The sequence below is a fragment of the Chrysochloris asiatica genome, unplaced genomic scaffold (assembly GCF_000296735.1).
Source record: "Chrysochloris asiatica unplaced genomic scaffold, ChrAsi1.0 scaffold00037, whole genome shotgun sequence".
NCBI lineage: Eukaryota > Metazoa > Chordata > Mammalia > Afrosoricida > Chrysochloridae > Chrysochloris > Chrysochloris asiatica.
The window spans coordinates 5,967,244-5,993,001 of NW_006408555.1; the positions used below are offsets into that span (position 1 = coordinate 5,967,244).

Genomic DNA, 25,758 nt, shown 5'->3' on the forward strand with positions numbered 1-25,758 from the left:
TGTTGAAATCCTAAGACCTGTACCTATGTAGCGGTGGTCCTATTTGGAAACAGGACTTTCTCTGTTGTTTTAACCCTCCGGGATGGGGTGGGTTCCTGTTCGCTGCTGAGTTACAACAAGAGACTAAACCACACACGCATGTACACATGGGGAAAACGTGTAAGGATTGCCAAGAACAGAATCAAAAGCATCGACCTCTAGTCTCCAGACCTGTAAGAACATCAAGTTCTGCCTTTTTAGAACCACCCACTTGTGGTATTTCTTCCACAGTATCAATTCTACAATTGTTGACCATTTAGCAATTACATCTACCTGAACAGACCATGGTCTGAAGTAACACCTGCTTACAAAAAAAATCTAACTAAATGCCTCATATGCTACATTAGGAGAGCTTTCTAGAAGGAAAATGAGCAGATCCAAGAGTTTCCACTTTTCATGGTTCCTGATCTTCAAACTGTTCTCTAAAAAACTCAGAGATGACAAGAGCTCCCACCTTCGGATACACCCCAAGCCTCTCTTCCTTACCTCCAGCCCCAAAGAGCTCAGGTAGACCTGAGGAACTCCACGATGAGCTAAGGACACCACCCCAAAGCTACCCAGTTGGGGTTCAACCCCACACATCAGCTCCCACCAAGTCACCAGCTTTGATGAGGCACAGAAAAGACGAGCTTAGAGGGAAGGAGACAATTTCTGAAAGCCACGTCGCCACGCCCGGTGAGAAAGCGCAAACACTCACTTGATAAGTTGCCATCGTTTCTCGGTCCAGGGTCCGTGTCACCGAGACACTGCCAGTGTTCTCATTGATCCTGAAAATTCCTTTAGGCTCTTGGTCCACTCCCTTCCCAGTGAGCCGGAACTTGGACCCTTCCGGTCTGTCGCTATCCACTACCTGGTCAAAGAAAGAAGGGCAGACATTCAAGACTCTGGCTGGGAAATGTAGAGAAAAGGTAGATAAACATGCTCCATTGAGCGACCCACTAATCACAGGCGGCCACACAGAGGTGCCAGGTGAATAAAGCTTTGACTAAAGCAGTGTGACCTGCTTAGCTTACCAACAATGGGTGAAATATAATGAGGGACCTAGCGTAGTGATTACAAATTGGGCTGCAGACCACAAGGTCAGCAGTTCGAAACTACCAGCTGTTCCATGGAAGAACAATGAGGCTTTCTGCTCCTGTAAAGATTTACAGCCTCAGAAACCCTGTACAGGGTCACTATGAGTCAGAACCGACTCCACCGCACATGACAACAACAAGAGGGCAATAGCTCCAGAAAGCCCAAGGGTAGCTGGACATTTATATGTTTTACTTCTTAGGAGTAAAATTCCCTCATTCCCTCTTCCCCCTGCAAGCAACACGAAAGAGGCAATGAGACCCAATCGTTCAACAATCATATACATTGGTGGAGACTCTAGGTACGTATCAGACCATGGCAATGCCTCTGCTAGAACTAAGCATGGTGCCCCCAAGTGCTTTCCACACATTTCTTTAAACCTCACACCAATGATGAGTCCTGGTATGGTGCTGTAGGATAAAGCACCGACCACCAGCTCAGTTTCAACCACAAGATTGGCAGTTTAAACTCACCAGGTGCTCCTTGGAAACCCTATACAGGGTCACTATGAGTTGGACCTGACTTGATGGCACTTAACAACAACAACAACAATGCTGGGGTCAGGACACACTGTCGTTACTATTGTTAATTACTGTTGAGTTTGGGCCAACTCATGCTGAGGTACAACAGAAAGAAACATTGTCTATCGTACATATGACAGAAGGAAATGCTGTGCAGACCCGTCTTCTCCGTGATGGTTAACACACCAGATTCCATTCTTGTTACCCTTGTTTTTGCGGACCCAATGGCTTTACCAAGCATGACGCTCCTCCCCTAAGGGAATGTTCAACATTACCAAACTAACGTCTCGCCTTCTCACATCTAAGGAGCATTCTGGGTAACACCATTCTTATATAATGGATGAAACCTGGTGTGGTGCTGTGGGTTAAAGCGCTGGACTGCAAAATCATTTGAAACACAAGGTCAGTGGTTGAAGCTTACCAGCCACTCCTCAGAAACCCTATGCAGACTCACTATGGGTCAGAACCAACTCGATGGCACTTAACAACAACAACAATGGATGAAACCACTGGGGCATGGAGACATGAAGCAAACTAGTCATGGTCTCAACAATCACAGAAGGAAGATGGAATTCAAACCCAGTCCTTCTTTTTCTGCAGGAGCTACATGGCCCTTTCTAAGTTAACCTAAGGGACATTTACAGCAGATCATCAACAACAGTTGGGAATCTGAAGAATATGTAAATACGGTAGAGAAAATGAAGATAGTTTCAGGATACAAGACAGCTAAAAGTAAGACAGGCAGACAGGCAGGCAAGAGAGAGCCTAGAAACTCCCAGGAATGGAAAGTCATTTGTATCACTTGAATAGAAATGAGAGTGAGAGGTGGTTAGGGAGCAAATTATGAAGATCTTTTTATGGTATTCAAAGTTGTCCAGCTAAAACCAAGAGCTGCTACTTGGGAAAGATGGTTTTAGAGTTTTATCCCGATACAGAATGTCACTTGATCATTAATACTCGGGAACGAACTTAGACTCCATTATAGCAAGACTTGTGAAGAGGTGAAGAACACAATAGACATTCAGCTTTATCCATCTTAACAAAGGAAATGTGACTGCCTCAGGTGCGAATCAGAGTTCCCAGTGACCATTTCTGCAGTAGCCAAGCCTGCAATTCCGATGGCTAACACCAAGTGGCAGTGGTGTCTAAGGCAGCATAAAACCTCAAGCTAAATTTACCTGAGATGACCGGCTAATTGAACCAGCACATCATACATGTTGTTATTTTAAGTGCCGGCGAGTGTATTCTAACCCATAGCGACCCGGTATTAGGGCTTCCAAGGAGCAGCTGGTGAGCTCGAACCACCGACCTTGCAGTTCAAATGATACATTAGCCCCACAGTGTCACACCAGGGCTGCACGTCGCACATATATCATACATTTATCAATGTGTGTTTTTCCTTTTCTTTCCTTCTTTTTTTCTTTCGTTTCTTCTTTTCTTCTTTCTTTCTTTCTCTCTCCTTCCTTCCCTTTTTTCTTTTTTATAATGAAAAGATTCTTCATTAAAATACATGAATTTTTTTATGAAACACCAATTACAAATGTCCACTGCCGACAAGTCAAATTTGAATCACAGCAACCCAGCAAAACAGAGCACAACCACTCCACAGGATTTCCAAGACTGGAACTTTGTACTGGACCAGACCGCCACATCTTTCTCAGGCGGAACCACAGGTGGGCTCAAACCGCTGGCCCCGTTTTGTTTTGTAGCAGCTGAGCACTTTAATCTCGGTACCACTAGGCTCTAACAATTCACTCTGATAGTAGTCTTTTAAAAGAACAAAATAAGTCTCAAGACAAGATTGAAAACAAGACACGTGAGTAACACCTTTTGATGAGGTTTTCTTCACACCTGCAGCTGCTTGAAGCTCTTGAAACTGTGAGGTCAACAGTTAAAGCTTAGCATGCTCAAGATGGACCCCTAGTTCCTGTGGTAGTCACTGGCACAGAGCAGACACCCCAATATCTGCTTCATGAAGGCTCAGTACCAGTGTTTAGACCCACACATGTGTCCATAAAATAGGGATAAAAACTTCCCAAGGTTGTTGAGGATCCAATGAGATTGTGCATACACAGGAGAGCTCCCAGCATGTGGAAACACTCAAGAAATAGCTAATAATCACCTTAATAGTTGTAATAATCACAATGCGTCACACTGTTGTTGTTAACAGAGTGACAACTCCAGGATAAAAAAGCATCTTATCCACTCGGTAAACACATCCTGTGTAAAGAAACAGCTTTCTTTAAAAAAAGCAAAAAAAAACCAACAAAACCGAACAAGACAACTGTGGCAACTCTCTGGTTGTTGTTGTTATGTGTCGTGGAGTCGGTTCCGACTCATAGCGACCCTGTACAGGGTTTCCAAGGCTGTAAATCTTTACGGGAGCAGAAAGCCTCATCTTTCTCCCGTGGAACAGCTGATAGTTTCGAACCGCTGACCTTGCGGCTCGCAGTCCGATTTGTAACCACTACGCGACCAGAGCTCCTTAGGAGAGGAGAAATACCCTCTTGGCAAACGGCAGCTGAGCAAACCGGGTTCTTCTCCCCTGGCCATGCTGACCAAGTGCACCCCTTTCTCTTTATTACCTGGAGCCCTAATGGGAATTAATGACCCTGGCCTAATTGTCCCGATCAAGGCTGACATAGGCAGGTGCTTCCTGAAAGGTGGTTGTTGTGAAGAGCTGTCGAGGTGGTTCCGACCCACAGTGACCCTGTATAGTGTAAGGCAATACCACGGGTCATGAGCAAACGAAATCTCAACAGTGATGATGGAGAAGCCTGTTTCCCAAGAACAGACCCTGCCCCCCCTCCCACAGAGTTGCTGCCGCAGGTGCCTCTGCAGTCTCCCTTGTCCCTCTTAACCCTTCCTGCTTCTCAGACACCCACACATCCTGGTGGGAGCAGGACCACCTTCGTTTCTCACCACCCAACCCTACTCACCCCGGACTCAGAAACACTCCTGGTGATTTATCCTTCTGCCAAGGAAAGTCTGGGCCATTTCCTCAGGGCTCTCAGTGAGCTGAGCCACTTGACCTTAGCCAAGTGGGGGTGTCTGCAGAGCAGCCAGTTTAATTAGTGCTTGGGCTAGAATTCAATGACTGACTCGCCAGGGAAGGTGGGTGTCCTGTGGTGAGCCCCTCTACAGGGAGCTAGACTGCTCTCTCTCTCTCTCTCTTTCTCTCTTTTCCTGGCTTTGAAAATTTCTGCCGAACATCTCGTGCACTCCACAGCTGAGTCCTTTTGTGAGCGCGCCCACGACCACAACCAGGAATTTGTCTTAGAGACTGATGAGCCTCGTGGAAGTAGGTCCTAACCTCCAGTAAGGGATCTCCTTCTGTTCCACCAAGGGTCCCCAGGATGTGGGCCTCAGAGCAGCAGCAGCAGCATTAGACAGGCACATCCTCAGACCCTGCCCAGCTCTCCGGAATCCCAAAGGCTGGGGTTGGAGTCCCCAGGTGATTCTGACGCACATGAAACTGGCTGTCAGCACCACTCCCTGCGTGTCAAAAACCGGTCTTGTTAATTTCCTTCTCTTTAGCTCTATTGCTTCTACACTTACTCCACTAACAGGGATTCTTATAGGAATCTGCTTTCTAGACCCTCAGGAAAATGGAGCTGGTATTCCCCCAAATTGCCAGACCAACAACTCCAAGGTTTATAGGCTCATGAGGTTCCCTGAGGGAAGGGTGGAACTGAGCTCAATTCAGACACACGAAGAACATCAAGATCTTCTTATTCTCTATCTCTCTGGTTTCTTGGTCCCTAGGTGGGCTTTCAGAGGGACCCCACCCCACTCCAACCTTGATTAGCTGTGGGCATAGAAGGTGCAGTGGTTGTAAGCCCATGTTTCCCCACAGCCCTGTTGAAAAACAATGGGATGTAAGTCAAATGAATTTCCAAACCCTCAGTTCAGACTCACAGTAACCCTATTGGAGGCAGGAGACCTTTGTTACAGTGTGTTAAAAACCAAATCATTTGTTGAGTCAGTGAAGACTCATGACAACCCCAGGCAGGTCACAGTAGAACTGGGCCCCACTGTGTTTTCAGAAACCATCTCCAGGCCTTTCTTGCAATGTTCTTCTGGGTGGACTCAAAACAACAGTGTTTTGATCAGCAGTGGAGAGCTTAACTGCCTTGGCCACCCAGAGACTTGCAGTCTTTTGTCGTTATGTGCCTTAGAGTCAGTTCCACCTCACAGTGACCCTCTGTACAAAGGAACAGAACACTGACCAGGACCACACCATCCTCACAACTGTGTCTGTGTTTCAGTCCATTGTTGTAGCAGCTGTGGCAGGTTCATACAGTGAGGATCTTCCTCTTTTTCGTTCACCCTCTACTTTACCAAGCACCATGCCCCTTCACCTGGGACCAGTCCCTCCAGATCCCATGTCCATTAAAATCCTGGAAGGTTTCTAGGTGGTTCCTCCCCAGCTGCAGCAGCGGAGGAGGTTGTGGTCCTTTTGTTGTTGTTTAATGCAGGATTTCAGAAATGCAGTGTACTCCTTCTGATCCGAATAAGCCCCGCAGAGTGGCTTACAACTGCTGCAGCTGTTTGACACCCATTAGACTGCATAGCAGGGCTTCACAATTAGCTGGTCTTCCCTATTATTCTTTGTAATTCAACACTTCTCTGCACAGTGGGCTATTGTTTTTTTGCTTGTCTTCTAAGTCAGAATGGAAAAAACAAAATAGCTAAAAGACAAGAAAGAACTTGGACCCCAGGTGCCCATGCCCTGGGAAAATCATGTAAATAGCAAACAGGGTTCCTGCTGGGTACTCCATGAGGGACTCTCAGCTGGCTGAAGGTGGGGAGTCAGCTCACCCACATCTCACCTGTGTCCTGGGCAAAGTTTGGACTGGAACCTTCTGCACCCAGGAATGGACAGTGTGGTGCAGTAAATTATTTGACACAACTCATTTATCTATTGTCTTTGTAATCCTTCCCAAATGACTGGGGGGTTGTTGTTGTTGTTAAGTGCTAGCGACTCAGTTCTGAATCATAACCACCCTGTATAGGGTTTCTAAGGAGCAATTGGTGGGTTTGAACCATCAACCTTACAGTTAACAGTCTAGTGCTTATCATACAGCACCACATCAGGACCCCAATAACTGTGTTGTTGTTGTTAAGTGTCATCGAGTTGGTTCAGACTCAGAGCAACCCTGTATAGGGTTTCCAAGGAGCAGCTGGTGGGTTTGAACTGCTGACCCTGTGGTTTGAACTCCAATGTTAATCCTACAGTGCCACACCAGGAGTTCTGGGTAAGACTATGTAAATGTGAGGGATTTGTGAACCACCAAGGGGTTTGAATAACTTGCTAATAGTGTAAATAAGCTGTATGGAACCCATGATGGTTGGGACCATGCACACAAGGTGTATGGAACTGTAACATGGGGATTGGTTAGTTTTGCCATCATGTAAGGATTGAAATGAGCCACCACAGAAGTAGGAAGGGTGACTTCACTACCATCATGAAAGTAGAGCCAGGCATAGAGTCCATTGTTTGAACCTTGAGATGGCTCACTGCGCACTGAACCTCCTCAGTCCAGCAGACCCAGAACCGTGTCACCAGAAGAGTGGCAGAGGAATGGCCGCAGCAGAACCAACAACATGAGACACAGCACTGGGCTTCGTCGTTTCCCAAGCAAGAGAGTTAAGGGTCTTCAGGCAGGAGGTTTGCTTGAAAAATGGGGTTACCCCATGCACTTAATCTGAGGAGCTAGGTTTGCAGATTCACTGAGCTGATGCTGAGAGCCTGAGGGCTGACACTTCTGGCAAAGTGGGGTGCCCTTTGGGCATTTATCTGTAGCGGTAAGAGAGATTTGTAGCATTGCCTTAGCAAGAAAAGGACAGGAGGTTGTGTGGCTGAGATGCTGAGGACCAGAGAGAGTTCTGCCTGAGGGCACAGCTGAGAAGTTGTCCTGATTGAAGGACTATATATCCTGAGCATTTCTAATCCTGAATTGTGACCTGTTACCTTTCGTAATTAACAAGGTGTGTTTGAACAACAAGGTTGGTGGTTCAAGCTCATCAGCCATTCTTCAGAAACCCTTTACAGGGTCACTATGAGTTGGAACCAACTCAACGGCACTTCACAACAACAACTTCCATAACAGACTCCATCATCAGGAGTACTGTCTATGAGATCTGTGTGGTCACTGCAATGACTGACCAACCCCATCTGAGAAGTGCAGTGCCTTGAAGGAGATGACTGGTGTCAGGACTGCTAAAAAGGTTGAAGGGTGGAAGCATGTCTGACCTCCACCTCATGTGAATTCATCTTGAGCTGATGTTGAGTTGGACTCGCCCTCCCCAGGTGAAGTCTGAAGAAGTCAGACACCCCCTCCATGCCATTCATGAAGGCACCTGGAACAAGGCAAAGCAGCCCTGGTGGCACAGTGGTTAAAGTGCTCCGCTGCTAACCAAAAGGTCAGAAGTTCGAGCCCACCAGCTGCTCTGTGGGAGAACTATGTAACAATATCCTTCTATAACACTTACAGTCTTAGCAACCATCTGGGGCTTTTCTACTTTATCCCGCAAGGTTGTTATGAGTCAGAATTGACCCAACAACACTTGGTTTACAGAGCAAGACTGTGACAACTACGTTAGAATGTCAAAGGGCTTTCTTGACACATGCTTCATAGAGAATTCAAGACAGTACAGAAAAGAGAGCGTCACTTTGGTTGTCAACATTGAGTCTTGTCCCCACTTCTATCTTCTGCTGTGAGTAACTAGGAATTACCAGGAGGTACGTGTTTTTGAAGCATTTTTCTATGAATTTTCATGTAACTGGAGTTCTGGTGTGGTGCTGTAGGATAAGCACTGGCTTGAACTTCTAGATCAGTGGTTCAAAATCACCAGCCACTCCTCAGAAATCCAATGTAGAGTCAGAACCAATCTGATAACACTTAACAACAATATATGTACCTACAGATTATGTAACAGTTTTGAATGTTTTTATATGAGTAGGATCAGTCTGTGTGAAATTCTTCTAAACATTTTTCTACTCAATGAGGTTGGAGTATTCAACCATCTATTCATTTTGGAACACTTTTAGGGGAATCATTTTAAATATACAGAAATGTTACAAGGCTACTTCAGTACACTACTCTCCCTGCTAGCATCTTACATAGCCCGGGGCATCCCTCGGGAGAAATGAACATGGACCCAGTAGTGATAGATGGACTCTAGATGCCAGGTATGTGGAGTCCCTCAGCTTTTCTCCTACCATCCTGTTTCTGTTTCAGGGCCCAATCCAGGATGTCATGTTGCTTACTGTCAATGTGGGTTTTAGTGGTACATTCTGCTTCTTCCTGATGGCATCAGACCTTTACCTCACTGCACAGATGTCAGTTCCTAGCCCCCCACTCACCCCGACTCTATGGAAAATGCACTTATTATATCAGAATGTCAGAACCGCCCGTTCCATGTTGTTGTTAATTGCTGTTGAGTTGATTCCAATCCATAGTGACCCTGAATAGAGTTTCTGAGGCTGTAAGTCCTCATGGAAGCAGAAATCTTCAACTTTCCCCCCACAGAGATGCTGGTGGGCTTGAACTGCCAACCTTGTGGTTCTCAGTCCAGTGCTTATTCTACAGAGCTACCATGCTCCTTCCCTAGTTCTACAGATGATCATTAATGACAGGCCATCTGACTGGACCCCTGGTCCATCTCTATCCTCACTGTCTTCACTTAGGAAAGCATCTCATACTTTTGCCTATTTTATTCTCAGGACTGACCACAATAGTTGTCGTTGTATTGCCGAGTCAGTTCTGACTCACAGTGACGCACTGTAGGGTATCCAAGGAGACGCTGGTGGGTTTGAATCACCAACCTTGCGGTTAGCAGTCAGTGAGGGTCCTACAGCACCACACTAGGGCATTCTACTACACATCTGCTATTGGTAAGTACTTTTGAATCCGTTTTTTACTTATAGCGACTTCTATAGGCTTTCCAAGGAGCAGCTGGTGAGTTTCAACCCCTAATCTAGTGGTTAGCAATCCAGTATTGACTCTGTAACACCACACCAGGACGTCCTATCACACAGTTGTTGTTAAGTGCCATTGAGTCAGTTTCCAAAATTTGTAATAAATGCAAGAAGTCTTCATAAATTTCATTATCTTTTAATTCCATCTTTTTTCAGAAACATTTTGAAGCCCCCTTGTATTTGCTTAATGAGTAAGTCAATGAACATTATAATACAATCCTGCCTTAGATTGCTGGTTCGGTTCCAGACCCCCACAGCAAAGCAAATGTCCCAGTAAAGAAAATGACACCCCTTTGTTGGTTTCCCAGTGCCTATGAAAGTTCCTTTTCCACTACAGTCTATGAAGTGTGCACTAGAATGATGAAAACATTTGATGTACTGTAATCATGACCAAATGGGACTCAGAGACATGAAGTAAGCACATGATGTAGAAAAAATGGCACCACTGGCTTGCCGCCAACCGTTAATCTGTTATAAAAACAACAATGTCGACAACAACAAAAACACACTATCTGTGAAGTACAGGAAGTGGAGGGGAAGGAACTGAAGGATGGCTGTGTATCAAAGCAGCAGAGGTGTCATCCCCAAATATCATCATCACTGTAAGGCCTCTGGCTCCATCATCTCCCGACCTCCATCCTCGACGCCTTTGACTCCAGTCTGCATCCCATATTTTCACCTGTTTTGCTCTTGGGACCCAGCACACGGGAGGTCTGAACAATTGCCAATAAAAGTTTGCTTACTGAATAAGTGAATAAATTTCACCATAGTCTCCTAACTCCATCTCCTTTACAGATCGCAACCATTCTAAAATGCAAGCCTGGATCGGACCCAGCCAAGACCTGGATTCCCACTTATCCACGGCTCCGACTGACCTCAGCCAAGTCCTAGACATCCTCATGGATGAATCTCTACCTTCTAATTTACCCCACCCCTACTTTTTGTCCCAATCATCCATGAGCCTTCTGAACTCTGCCCAGATTCTCTGGGATACTTGGAAGCTTCCCCTCCCCCTGAGCCTCTGTCTCCCACCCTGTTAGCTGGCAGAGACCTCTCGGCATCACCCTGAATGTAGACTAGGGGAGAGTCTCTCACTGAAGTTTTCATGACCCCTGTTCAGCCCCAGTCCTGAGATACTTCACCATGTCCCCTGCCTCGGGCTCTTGTCCTACTCACCAGTGTGGTCCATTAACACTAAGACAGCAGGTGGTCTCTCAGTAGCTATTGGTAACTGTCTCTCTCATAGTTCCTGTGGCTTAGACTGCAGAAGACACCTGACTAATGTTTGGCATGATGATGTGCAACTTTGCATGCTTCTACACAATTGTAAAATGTTCCACAAACCCACATAAATTAAAGATAAAAATTCGGTCTATCATACTAAAAAAAAAACAACAAAAAAATCAAGTATAGCCACTTTACCTGTGTAACCTCACTGCCTTATAACTTATCCATTCACAAATCCCAAACATCAATTTCCCAGGTTGTGGTGATATTTACAAGAGAGTCAGGGAAGTCACATTCTGTTATATTTAATGGTATCCTAGTGTGGCAATGTCAGGTAAGGACTGGACCGAAAACCACAAGGCTGGAGGTTCAAACCTACCAGCCGCTCCTTGGAAACCCTCTACAGGGTCGCTGTGAGTTGAAACTGACTCGATGGCACTTAACAACAAAACAACGTCTTTATAAATCGCAGTGTAGCCCCCTTATGGAAGGGCTTTTAAAGTAAAATGTTGCTCTTGAAAAGTAACAGCAAGAGAAGTGCTCTAGCACCCCCTTTTCCCCGTCTCCTCCAAAACAGATTGCTGCTACCTAAAGAGTCCTGGAAGCAGAGTTAAGCATTCAGCTGTAACCGAAAGGTTGGCTGTTCAAATCCACTAGTGGCTCTGTGGGAGAATTAACCTGGTGAGCTGTTTGTATAGAGATGACAGCCTAGAAAACCCTCTGTGACAGTTGTCCTGTAGAGTCTCTAGGAGGCAGGATTAGCTTGACAACAAACAAAAACAAGAGCAACATGGAAAATTCAGACACTTCTTTAACAAGGATCGAAAACTACACATACAACATGCTAAAAGAGCATAAAACCAGTAAATAATTAGGAACACCCCACCTCCAAAAATTAACTACTAGAGGGCATAAACCACATGTGAACATTTTTCTGTAATGTAGGCTGGGTGAGCTTTTCCTTCGTCCTTACATTTTACATTTAAAAAAATTAACCTCTATTGGGTTGCTAACCTCAAGGTCGGCAGTTTGAAACTACCAGCAGTTCCGCGGGAGAAAGATGAGGCGTTCTGCTCCCGTAAAGATTTACAGCCTCGGAAACCCTGTGCAGGGTCGCTATGGGTCGGAACCAACTCCACGGTACTTAACAACAACAACAACAACTTCTTATTACTTAGTGCCATGTTTATACCTGGAAGAGGAGTGATTTGAGCTTGACATAAACTCTAATTGAAAGATATTTTCTACTCCATGTTAAATAGAGAAAAAAAGGGAAAGATTTCTTGCCTTCATCTATTGTTATTGTTGTTGTTATGTGCCGTGGAGTCAGTTCTGATTCATAGCGACCCTCTACAGGGTTTCTGAGGCTGTAAATCTTTACAGGAGCAGAAAGCCTCATCATTCTCCTGTGGAACAGCTGGTAGTTTCGAACTGCTGACCGTGAGATTAGCAGCCCAATTTGTAACCACTACGCTACCAGAGTTCCTTGCCTTCGTCTATAGGTGTTAAAAAAAAAAACCCCAAAAACACAAAAACATTTGTGCTTGTCATTAGATGGATGCTCTGTGGTTTAGTCCTTGGCACATCTTTGAACTTCAAGACATTTGGCCCTTCAACATTCTACACAACTGTTATGCCCTTTTCCTTTCCCTTGGCTACATTCAGTCTCCAGGTCAGAATTTCACAGAGAATGAAGGAAAGTCCAGGGCCAAGAGTCCCTGTCTACTAGGGGTGAACCACAGAAGCCCTCAATCCCTGTGAGACCCAAGTCCATTGCCATGGAGAAAATTCCAGCTCATACTGACCCTATAAGACACAAGAGAACAGATCCATGGGGTTTCCAAGTGTGGACATCTGTAGGAGAGAAGACTGCCTCATCTTTTTACCAGAGAAGCTGGTGGGTCAGCTAGAATGCTCCTGCCAAGATGGTGAAATTTCATCTCTCACACTTTGGACATATTAACAGCAGTGACCAGTCCCTCAAGAAGGACATCATGCTTGGTAAAGTAAAGGGTCAGTGAAAAAGAGCAAGACTCTCGATGAGATGGAAGGCACAGTGGCAGCTGCAATGGGCTCGTGTAACAACAATTGTAAGGATAGCGCAGGACCACACAGTGTTTTGTTCACTTGTACACAGGGTCACTAGGGGTCAAAGCTGACTGGAATGACACGTAACAACCACAGCAACTAATGAGTTAAATCCAGTTCCTGGTACAATGTAGTTGCTCAAATACGTTCAACAAATGAACAAACACATTTCTTCATTTCCTGGATTTGACAAGCAACATACATCTACGGGGTACCTTTTGAGTAAGAACAGCCTGCATGCACCAGGCAGGGCTTGGGGATGCGGTGGTCCCACTCTCCTAGATGCTGGCCTATGAAGAAACCTGAGTGCAACACAGGACAGTCTTAGGTGGGTGCTGAGATGGGCAGGGAATGCGATCTCAGTGTGGTTCAAACTTTGTGGTACAAACGGACATTGCAGTCCAGTGCTTATCCTACAGAGTTCAGCCAGGACTCTCTGCCAATGGTGACAGAGACTACCATATACTCAACACAGTCTCTAGGCCACACGCTGTTAGAAGCATTGTTGTTGTTGTTAAGCGCTGTTGAGTCGATTCCAACTAACAGCAAATATGTATAGGATTTCCAAGAAGCTGCTGGTGAGCGTGAATCACTAATCTTGCGGTTCAAACCATCTTTGCAGTGCAGTGCATTAACCCACCGTGCGGCACCAGGACTCCATTAGAAACATCAGATATACATATACGGACCCATAGTGACCCTATGCACAACAGAACAAAACACTGCCCGGTTCTGGGACATCCTCACACTGTTGTTACACACTGACCCTTTATTTTACCAAGCATGATGTCCTTCTTGAGAGACTGGTCACTGCTCTTAATATGTCCAAAGTGTAAGATATGAAATTTCATGGCCAAGGAAGCCTCCATAGTCAGTCATTACTAAGGTTGCTTTGAAGACAAAGTGAAGACGCTCAGAGACAGGAAAGAAGTTAAAGGAAGGGTTGCCAAACTTAATCCTCCCTGACTGAGGACCTCTGGGGTCTCATGCATGTGTGAGTCACCAGGCTGTTCCCACTGGGGGATTGATGGATGTCTGTTGATAATATTGCCCTAACCTGTTCACTGAGCCTGTGGTCAGCATCTCCCCAGTGACTTTAATAAGATGCTTCCATCCGGAGTACCATTTCCTTTGTCAGACTGTCTCCCATCCTCCTTTTCTTCCATTCAAAATAGTTATGGACCATTTCTGAGTCCCAGGGTGCTTATAGCCCCGGAGGGCTGACAGTTTCATACGATCTAGGAATCCTATAGAATACATCATACGAGACACACTGAAAAATGTCACAGCTGATTAGAGAAAGAACAGGTGCTTTGGGTTCATTTGATCACTGGGCTTTAGTTGTGTGAGCCCAGAACCCACTCATAGTCAGCCAGTATTGTAACTATCCCAGGGAAGGCTGGGAATCCTGCACACTGCTTCCAGAAGTGATTGTTTCTTAATGCAAATTGGTGAGCTGCACCCCCCTGACCACTGAGTTCTTCAAAATCTCATCCTTGGTTCTGCCTCTCATTCCAAGCAAAACAAGGTAGGCCTTGAGATGGCTGATGATAATTCTGAACCTTTTTACCTTCTGCCCCTTTTATCCATGGACCAGATTTATGATGACAAGAAGTAGCCACTGAAGCTCTACCTGAAAACTCCTCTGATGCCCTTCTGGGAACATCATTGTTAAATGCCATGGGACTCATTCTGACTACCAGCCATGTGGTACAGGATTTCTGAGGAGCAATTGGTGGGTTTCAACTGCTGACCTTGTGGTTAGCAGTCCAATGTTTATCCTACAGCACCATACCAGATAATAGTATATACCTATATAAATATTATAATGTATCTATGTATGTTGTTGTTATTGTTATGTGCCATCGAATTGGTTCTGACTCAAAGCAACCTCTGTAGGGTCTCCAGGGAGCAGCTCGTGGGTTTGAACTGCCAACCCTGTGGTTCAACGAGCTTGCGGTTCAGGGCTTATCCTAAAGTGCCAAATCAGGACACTGCCAATGGTAATAGAGACTACCATTTACTCAGCACACAACCTCTAGGACACACACTGTTGGAAGCATTATACATACACACCTCATCGCCTCCTTACAATACGATGACATTGATGCTGATACCGTTCTCCTTACAGAGAAAGAGCGTCAAACAAACTTGGACAATGTCAACTAATCATGACTTTGGATCCAAACCATCAGGAGCCTGTGCCCTTCACCCCAACTCCATGGTCATCAACTGATCCGTAGGCACTGAGGGCTTGGGCAGGAGAGCTCACTCATCAGTGCCGGGCACTGAAGGAAGCACTCCTGATGTGGATGTTCTGTGATATGCCCACCTCTTCAAGACTGTGACCCGAAACGTATGCATCTCAGGTACCAGAGCCAGAAGTGCGGACTTCAAAATCTCTATTCCCAGATTTATATGTGTCCAGTGGTTCACCTGTTCCATCCATACATCAAATTACTGACAGGAACATATTTAACTTCACACACTCTCTGAGCTTTAGTACAGTAATGGCGTCATTTGGAGGTTTCTGCATGCATTCTGGCAGCTCAAAAGATAATAAATTCATCACACCCTTGGCTACTGTAGAAGTGTGGGTATGTCGTCTCTTCCTACCTTGCCAAACTTTTCTTCCTCTCTCTGCTCTCTTCCTCTCACTTACTCAGCTCAGATTCTTAAAGAGAGTTCCCCAAGAAATGCTGAACTAAACATTCACACACTTGTGAACCAGAATTCAGAGAAAGCAATGTAACAAAATCAACATTACAGACCTGGAGTTTGTCCTGTTTAGAAGCAATCAACATGAACCATTGAATAATTTCTCACAGGAAATGCACATTGGCTGCCCTTTCACTGGGACTTTCAAAGCATACTGGTATTACTCTTATAATTCATGAACATTTTAAAGTTAAATCGGATGCCTGGGAACACATGCATTATTAACAATAAATGAAATCTCCAATGCTTTCTATTGGGAGCCTAGTATTCTGTCGCATCTTAGATGAACCTTGGATGGAAGTACATGCGAGTGGCGTTAAAGTTGCCTCCTTAGCAGAATCCAAAATGATCTCTCACAATCCATCATACCCTGATTACAAAGTTCAAGGGTTCTTGCCCACCCTTATCATGTATGGGGAAAGCTCACACACCGTCAATAATTCCTGGGGCCTATGAAAGTGGCTGCTAACTGAAAGGTTAGTGGTTGAGCCTGCTCAGAGGTGTCATGGAAGGAAGATCTGGCAATCTGATTCCAAAAGATCACATCCTCAGTACACCCCACGAAGCCCAGCTCCACTCTGCCTTACAAAGTGTGGCCCCGAATCAGAATCCATTAGACAGAACCTGGTTTGGCATTTGGGATTTTGTTTTAGTTTGTTTTAGTAATGCATACAAGGATTTTCACAGCCTGCCTTCAGACTCATTTTTTTGTTGTTTTCCCATACATTCCTTCTTCCCCAGGTGGCCAAATCATGTCTTGCTACGATTTCCCCTAAAAGTACAAATTTCAGCCTCCTTCTGTTTCCACCCTGGGTTGGCAGTCTTCTGACCCAAACTTAAGACTAACCCATCAAATCATTTGTTTGGCATTCTTGCAGGAAGCAACTCAACCAGACACATAGCTGAGAATTGTGGACCCTTACAGACGTATCAACTTGCAGGTTGAGTCTAACATCTTTGGTAGCTCTCACTGGACCGCAAACAAAAATCTCTACAAAGAAAAGCAGAGCACAGGTGAAACTGAAAGAAAGTAATGGACGTGTGTGCCTCCAGGAAGCCAGTCCAGTCTCAAGTAGAAGTTGGCCACAACTCTCTAGCTTTTTCAGTCCTTCTCACCAGCATCCCCTCACACTTTTGCCTGAGCTGAGGTCTCCAAATGATGTTCTTACACTAGAATACCACAGTCCCTTTGCCCAGTGATGCCAGGAAATGGCATGGAGCCACCAAGATCTGAGCAAATGGATACACTCATGAACTCTTCCTTTGTTGCCCCTCAATCCTGTTCTTACATTCACTTCTCCACAGAGAGCTTCTCTGGCCACCTTATTAAAAAAAAATAGCAGCATTGCTTGTGAAACTTTATGTCCAACTGTCCTCTTTTATGTGTCTACACAAACCCCACCGTCACCTGACATATGTATCTGTGTGCTGTCTATATCTTTTATCATTGTTGGGGGCCATTGAGTCCGCTCCAACGTGTAGTGACCCTGCATACAACAGAACACAATATGGACCTGCCGCTGTGCCGTCCCTCATAAATGCTGCTCTGTTTGAGATCATTTGTTGAAGCCACTGTGTTTGTCCATCTTGTTAAGGGTCTTCCTTTTTCCTCAGACTCTATCCTTTACTAAACACGACGTCTTTCTCCAGAGACTTCATCTCACCTGTCTAAAGTATGGGAGATGAAGCCTTTAAGCTTGTAAGGAGCATTTCCCCAAGACAAATGTGTTTGTTCTTCTAGCAGTGTAGGTTAGATTCAATATTCTTTGTCAATACCATAATTCAAAAGTCTGGATTCTTCTTCAGTCTTCCTTAGTCATTGTCTGACTTTCCCATGCATATGAAGTGACTGAAAAGTCAATGTCTATATTTACCACCAGAGGATAAGCCCCATGTTTGCAGGGACTTCGTTTTGCCCACGGTGGTGAACAGTGTGTCAACCGTAGTAGACACACAGATATTTTATGAAGAAATGAAGAAGTTATGTGAAGAGAAGCAGAAATGAGAGACCATATGGTCCGAAAGGAAAGAACGTGAATGCATGGATATGTGAACATGTATTGCTACCTTGGTTTCAACACAAGGTGAAGGTGTTTTCTAAGAAGCTGCTCTGTTCCCAGACCTGAGTTCTGAGAGACTCCCTGATGTAGTCCCAATAGACTGATCTTCAATGAGATTTCTAATTAAAAGATTCAGATAAGACACACAGTTTTATGAATGGAGTAGCTTCCTTCCTGAATATTAGTAAGCCTGTTCCATGGGAGAAATCCTGTTAAGATTTACAGTCTCGGAAATCCTCTACAGGGTGGCTATGGGTCAGAACTGACTCCATGGCACATAACCACCACCAAATGGATGCAGTGAGATCAATTTGGGTGGACATCTTCCTTTCTTTGAATGTTATGGATATGTAAAATATGGCTTTTCTAAGGAAGCCCAACAAGAAAAGATCAGACCAGCTTTGGCAAAAAATTTCAGAGGATGCATAAGACAGAGAAGTCTCTTGAGGGGATAAGAGTTGGAGTTCAGGTTCTTTTCAAATTATGACTTACCCTCCTTGGAAACCCAATGTGGGGGGTCGCTATGGGTTAGAATCGGCTCTACAGCACTTCACAAGAACAACAACAACAACCTTCCAGATTAACTGTGGCTATACACATCTGCCTAATTACTACCTTAGGGTTTTGCCAGGTCTTCTGTACCATAAGGATGTTGGGATAGGTAAAGAGAATTGCAAGAACTTCTGGTAGCTTAATGGTTATGAGTTGGGCTGCCAACCTCAAGGGTTCGAAACTACCAGATGTACCATGGAAGGAAGGTGAGGCTTTCTGCTCCCATGAAGATTTATAGCCTCAGAAACCCTATACAGTGTTGCTATGAGTTAGAACTTATGCCACACACACAACCATCACTACCAAAGAACACTGCATGGGGATATGGTGTGTAGTCCAGGGGTAGGGCTGCAGAATAGTATGCTGGACTGCAAGGTCAGCTTGAACCTCGAGGTCGATGGTTCAATCCCACCAGCTGCTCCTTGAAAACCTTATACAGGGTCGCTATGGGTCAGAGCCAACTCAACAACACTTAACAACAGCAACAACAGCAACTGCGTGGCTTAAAGTCATGAAAGGTGTGTGTCAAGGTTGTATTCTTTCTCCATACTTATTCAACCTGCAAATCACTTGAGAGGCTGGACTCTTTGAAGAAGAACACATCATCATGATTGGAGGAAGACTTATTAATAACCTGCAATGTGCAGATGACACAACTTTGCTTGCCGAAAGCAAAGAGGACATGAAACACTTACTGATGAAGATCAAATACTACAGTCTTCAGTATGGATTGCACCTCAACATAAAGAAAACACAAATTCTCCTAACTGGACCAACAAAGAACATCATTGTAAATAGAGAAAAGACTGAAGTTGTCCAAGATTTCATCTCATTCAGATCCACAATCAACATCCATGGAAGCACCGGTCAGTAACTCACATAACATTTTGCACCGGGCAGATCTGCTGCAAATATCTCTTTAAAGTGTTCAAAAGCAAAGATGTCACTTTGAGGACTAAGGTGGGCCCAACTCAAGCCATGGTATTTTCCATCATCTCATATCCATGAGAAGATATAACAGTGAGTAAAGAAGACTGAGAAGAAATGATGGTTTGCATTATCGTAGTGACAAAGATTACTGAAGATACGAAGGGCTACCATGTAGTCCGGAGGAAACAATCGTTGGAGAAGGATGTCATGCTGGGTAGGGTGGAGGGTCAGAGAAAAAGAGGAAGACCTCCAATGAGATGGATCGGCCAGGTGGCATCATTGATGGACTTGGGGGTGGCAGCGGTGGTGAGGTTGGCCCAGGATCGAACATTGTTTCGTTCTGCTGTGCATGGGGTCGCTATGAGTCGGTTCCGACTCGATGGCACCTGACAACAACAACAACAACCATGGAATCCTGGTGTGGCGCTGTAGAATCCACATTGGACTATGAACCACAAAGTCGGTAGTTCAAACCTACCAACTGCTCCTCGGAAACACTATACAGCGTTGCTATGAGTTGGAACCAACTCAACAGCACTTAACTACAACAACCAGAAGAAGAAACAAATCTGTCTTGGAAAAGTACAGCCAGAATTCTCCTTAGAAGTGAGGTTGATGAGACTTGAACTCATGGACTTTGGACAGGCTATTAAGAGGGACCAGTCCTTGGAGAAAGATGCCATGCCTGTTAAAGTAGAGGGTCAATAAAGAAGAAAAAGAGCGTCAATGAAATAGATTCACATGGTAGTTACAACAATGGGATCCAACATAGCAATGACTGGGCGGATGGGGCAGGAACAAGCAGCCCTTCCTTCTGTTGTACATGGACTTACTAGGAGTTGGGACCGACTCCACGGCACAATGGGAAAATCCTCACCTTCCACGTGGAAACCTTGTAAGGGATTCCCAGTTAATGAACCTCACTCACAGTTACCACACATTTGTCAGAATAGGTTTGCATGTGGCTCGATGCTGAGCAGTTTGCTTTATTCACGGTCCAACTTTTCCATTCATTTGAGGCCATTGAAAAGACATTGGTTTGGGTCAGGTGCACTTTAGTCCTTAAATGGGCATCTTTGCTCTTGAATACTTTTTAAGGATGTCTTGTGTAGTACATTTGCCTAATACAATATGTGGTTTGATTTCTTGACTGCTGCTTCCATGAGTATTGATGGTGGATCCAAGCAAAATGAAGCCTTTGACAACTTCAATCTTTTCTCCATTATCATGATGGTCCAGTGGTGAGTTTTGTTGTCTTTACATTGAGGTGCAATCCATACTGAAAGCTGTGGTCTTTGATCCTCATCAGTAAGTATTTTCAGTCCTTTTTGCTATTAGTAAACAAGGTTGTATTATCTGCATATCACAGACTTCATCTCTCATATTTAGGACATATTCTCAAGAGGTGTCAGTCCCTGGAGAAGGACATCATGCTTGGTAAAGTGGAGGGTCAGCAAAAAAGAGGGAGAGCCCCAAGGAGGTAGATTGGCACAGTGGCAGCAGCAATGGACTCAAATGTAGCATCAATTGTGAGACTGGCGCAGAACAGGGCAGTTAGTCATTCTGTTGTACATAGAGCCATTATGGGATGAAACTCACTCAGTGGCACCTAACCATAAGAACAATAGTAATAAACATGTTTCAGAAATTTCTGGACTAAGAAGAAAGCCGTGGTGTTCTCCTTCCGATAATCAGCCTGGGAAAGTGCTATGGATCCCAGTGGTTTTATGTACAAACTATTGCAAGTATGATGCAGGACTGGCGCCATTTTGCTCCCTGGTGCATGGGCTGCCATGAGTTAAGGGCTGACTTGAAGGCCGTTAATACCAACAATAATGACAATCTGTACCTAGATGCTATCTCCGGCATCTACCCTGCACATGACAGTCTTATTATTGTTGTTAAGCATTGTTGAGTCTGTTCCAACTCATGGTGACCATGTATAGTGTTTCTGAAGAGCAGCTGGTGAGTTTGAACTGCCGACTCTGAGGTTAAAACTGACTTTGAGGACCAGTGCTCATCCTACAGCACCACCCCACATGACATGAGAGCCAGATGTTTCGCAGGGTTTCTAGTAAGCAGATAAGCATGCTCCAATCCTATGTGGAGGACAAACGGGGTACACTTTACAAGCCTGGACCCCACCTGCAGACCAAATGCTTCCCAGTGACAGAAGAATGGATGCATGATTCTGGCACTTTCTGTCTTGAAGTCAAACAAATTTACCCAGGACCGTTTGTCAGCTACCTTCGCCTTCCCTCCCAGCCTAGCTCATGCTACCTCTCAAGTTCCCTCATTGTTATAAGCTTATCACAGAAGTAAATCAAAATGTTCTCAAGAGCAGAAGAGAAGATAAAAGCAATATATATATATACACACACAATAATGCAACATCCCTAAGAGAAGACTATTTTTTAGCGTTCCATAACTCTAGCAATTCTGTCTCAAAAACAACAACAAACAAATCCATTATTTAATTTTAGTACCATGGAGGTGCTAGAGATGAATAATGGCTCGTTGTCTACCTTCTAGTATGTCTAAAATATTAATTCTGGTTGGATACCTCTCCTAAGGGGAAGCAGGAGCTAAATTTTTTATAGGCTCCTGAGCCCCCTTCCCATATAACGGACTATGTATGTGTTCAGCTGCTGCCGCTAAGATGCTCTGGGTTCTTCAAATTATGCCTGCAGCCAAGGATGCGAGCCATCGAGAGAGGGGAGGCAGTAATGTATGCTGCTAAATAAACCCGTTCCCATTGTTTTCCATGTCTAAGTCTTCACTCTTGTAAATATTTCCTCACTGTATACTCATTTTGGGAGATGAGTCATAAATAAAAGCTTCAATAAGGCATCCAACTTCAAGTAAAATATCAAGGCTAACAAACAGGTCATTACATCTTTAGCTGCAAATTGTTGATGTTAAGCTTTGGACACCAATCACCAACTTATTTATTCCTAAACAGGCCATGATTTTTTTTTTTTTTTTTTTTTTGCGGGGGGGTGTACATCTTTCTACTCGATCCTAACATTTAGGGGTACAAGACAAGAAGGAATGAGGGCACTGCTTCCAGATAAACTAAAAATAGTTCTGTAAATGGTGCATGTTTTTGTTTTATTAATCAGGTGTTTTTCCTTGCCCCCTTTAGACAACCAAAGCATGGTCCCTCTAAGAAAAACCAAGACCATAAACCGAAATAAAAGGTAGCAAAGCAAGGTGTTCCATGTCCCACTTTGTAGTGACAACTACGTTAGCATGTCCCCTCCAGTCTCCTAACTGCATAATTCTTCCCTTGTAGAGCGGTAACAACTGCGTAAACATCTATTTTTAAGGAAACTTTTTATTTCGAGATTACTGAAAACCCACATGCTAGTCTTGCTGTTGTGAGATGCTCCTGGATTGCCCTCCTGGCTCATAGTGGCCCCAGTTCTTACAGGGTAGAAATGTTCCCTGAGGGTTTCTTGGCAAGAGGACCATCACGGTGCTCTCTTCCACGGAGCTGCTGAGTAAGTCTGGACAGCCAGTCAGATTGCAAAGTCCTTGTTCCACCAGGTATGTATTTTGAGATTACTGCAGATATGAAAGCGGTTGCAAGAAATACCCTCTGCATCACATTAGCTGGCCCTGGATTGAGTGCGAGGAAAGGTGGAACAAAACTCAAAATCATAAAAAATAAAAAGACCAAGCGCACTGGTCGGATAGGAGACTAGTGGGATCCTGAGACTATGGCCCTTGGTCACTCTCCATCTCTTGAACTAAAGTGATGCCCATGGCTCAGTTTTCAGGCAAAAAACAGATAGGTATATGGAGAGACCAAGAACACATTGAGGCATGCACACTGTAGAATGGTCAACCATTCGAGATCAAAATGGCAGCATGTACCCAAGGACACAATGCTGCAAGGTGAGGAAGAAGGAAGAATGGAAATAAGAATCACAGGGAGGAAGTGGGGTGCACGTTGTTACATGGAGGGGACTGCAAACAAAATATATGATTTGTTGAATGTAAAACTGATGTTCCTCTCTGTAAACCATCACTCAATTCACAATAAAATGTTTTATTAAAAAATACCCTTTACACAGTTTTCCCCAAGCGTAACATCTCATAGAACTATAGCACAACATCACAAGCAGGCTATGGATACTGATTTAATCCACAGATCTTATTCAGATTTCTCCTACCTTAACTATACTCATGTGTATGTGCATGTGTGTATTTACTTCTGTCCAATTTACAACATATGTAAGTTACCATACCATCACCAGTATCAAGCTGGAATAAAAATAAGGATCCCTGGTAATACCATTTTCTTTTAGGTTTTATTGTGAATTATGTGATAGTTTACATGGGTGAACATTAGCTTTGTACACATCCTATCGTGTATCTTTTCATTGCCATGTTTACATTCCCCTCCATGCATCACTAGCCTTCCTCCTGGTCCTCAGCACACAGCCCTTCTCCCTCTTTGGGTCTGGAGTCCCCAGCCACTCCATCTCTCCACGTCAACATCTCTGCTTCCATCTCTGGTGTCAATGCTTCTCTGGGTAGGGTCCCACATTCCGTTCTTCTCCCTTGATGGTCCCAGGGACCTCCACTCCTGGACTGCAAAGTCAACCACTCCCCTCATGTTGCTACACAATGTCTACCTTTACATTTCCAACCTTCACAGCCAGTCCTGATAGAAGTTATTTACTATTGTGCCACATGAGAGCCATACATCTCCTTTCATCAACCCCACCCAGACAGATTGGATACTACTCAGTAGAGATTCTGCCTTCCTCTATGCCCTCTGGATCTAGGCTCCCTCTTGAAAGCTTGTAAGCCAGTCACTTCTTACTTTTGTAGTCCCCCATTTTGGGTAGCCAATGTCCAAGTTGTCCATCCCTGTCTACCCTATGTATTCAGCGGGTGGGAATGATCCTCGCTGTAAAGATTTGTTCCCTCTTTTGAGCTACTGCATCTTTTTTCTTCTTCTCATTGAATTCTGATCATCCAGCCATTGAAACGAGGTAAAGTGGGCATTATATGCAAGTGTGGGTGTTCTTGTGCATATGCCCTCTCTTCTTATCCACTGGATGCTTCACTCTCCACTCTAGCCCTCTGTGGCTATGTCACTGACTCTGGACCCAGGAGTCCCCAGGTCTTGCCACACTGCTAGCCAACCAGGTCTCCATCTAGGTTCATAGGAGTCTACTGAATGTGGTAGTGCTTAGCCTGCTGCTTCATTGCTGTTTTTCCCTCACTTCCCCTTACAAGTGACCAACGTGGTTACCAGTCAGAGCACCTGTCTGCTCATGTATTCTCACTGGGTCTTAGTCTTGGAAGGAGGTTTGCCCTGAGGGGACCCGACCACTTGCATTGATGTCTCCTGGGTGAGCAACTTGCTTGTTCTTGTAGCAGTCAGTCAGACTGCCTATATTGTTTTGTATTTTTCCTGTCAGTCTTTCTTTCAAGAAGTATCTTCTGTTCTTCTAGCTGCTCCAGGCTAGTCTGTTTGTCCTTTCAAGTGGAAATTTTCCACCTCAGAAGATTCTGGATGCGTTCAGGATTCCCCCTATGGTGTTATGTAATGCAAAGGCTCCACAGGAAGCCTCCTTTATTGGGTATGTTGTAGCCCCATTTTAGGTATTCTGATCAGTTCTAGGCAGAAGACGGACTTATACTCTTTCTATGGTGATATTTCTGCTATTCCTTTCTCTCCCCATCAAGTGTCTATTTTATAATGGTATGCCAGGGAAAACAAGATTCAAAAGACAGCCAAGCATCTTAACATTGTTTCCCCCCTTTTGCCCTTTCTAACCATACCTCAATCCCTGTATCCCAGAGCCCTGTTTTTCCAAGGTTGTGCATACATCAATATTTACCTCTGTCCCACTTAGCCCATGCAAACCTGCTTAACTGTTCTCCCATCAGCCCCGTTCTTCCCTTCCCCTCCCCCTTCTTGTATATTGCTCCCCTCCCCAGCACCCAAACTATCCTGTCTATTCAGTACCCTGTGGTCCACCTTCCCTGTAGCCAGGGTTCTTTTTCTAAGTTTTTTACAATAGTGGTCCTATGAAGTATTTCTCCTTTTCTGACTGACTAATTTCACTCAACATAATGTTCTCAAGGTTCATCCATGTTAGGCAGTGGCTTGCAGCTTCCTTGTTATTTTTCAAGGTAGCATAATATTCCATTGTGGTATGCATCACATTTGTTTATCCATTCTTCAGTCGATGGGCACTTAGGCTGTCTCCATCTTTTTGCTATTGTAAATGGCGCTGCAATGAACTTTGGTGTGTATATATCAACTCATGTTATGGTGTGTGTTTCTTGTGGGTAAATACCAAGTAGAGGAATTGCTGGATCATAAGGTATTTCTATTTCAAGCTTTCTGAGGAAGCGCCATATTGCTTTCCAGAGTGGTTGGACCATTTTGCAGTCCCACCAGCAAGGAAGTCTCTCCACCTCCTTGCCAGCATTTATTGTCCTGCTGTTATTGCTGGTGTGAGATGATATCTCATTGTTGTTTTGATTTGCATCTCTCTAATGGCTAATGAGAGGAGCTCTGGTAGCGTAGTGGTTACGA

General features: G+C 44.6%; 1 protein-coding gene across 1 annotated transcript in view; it reads right to left on the reverse strand.

The window, feature by feature from the left end:
- The window catches only part of CDH13 (cadherin 13), a 1,415,213-nt gene that overhangs the window by 650,450 nt on the left and 739,005 nt on the right, over positions 1–25,758 (reverse strand). The window contains exon 5 of the mRNA XM_006860296.1: positions 737–889. Coding sequence (XP_006860358.1) covers positions 737–889 — 153 coding nt within the window. The remainder of the gene's footprint in view (positions 1–736; positions 890–25,758) is intronic.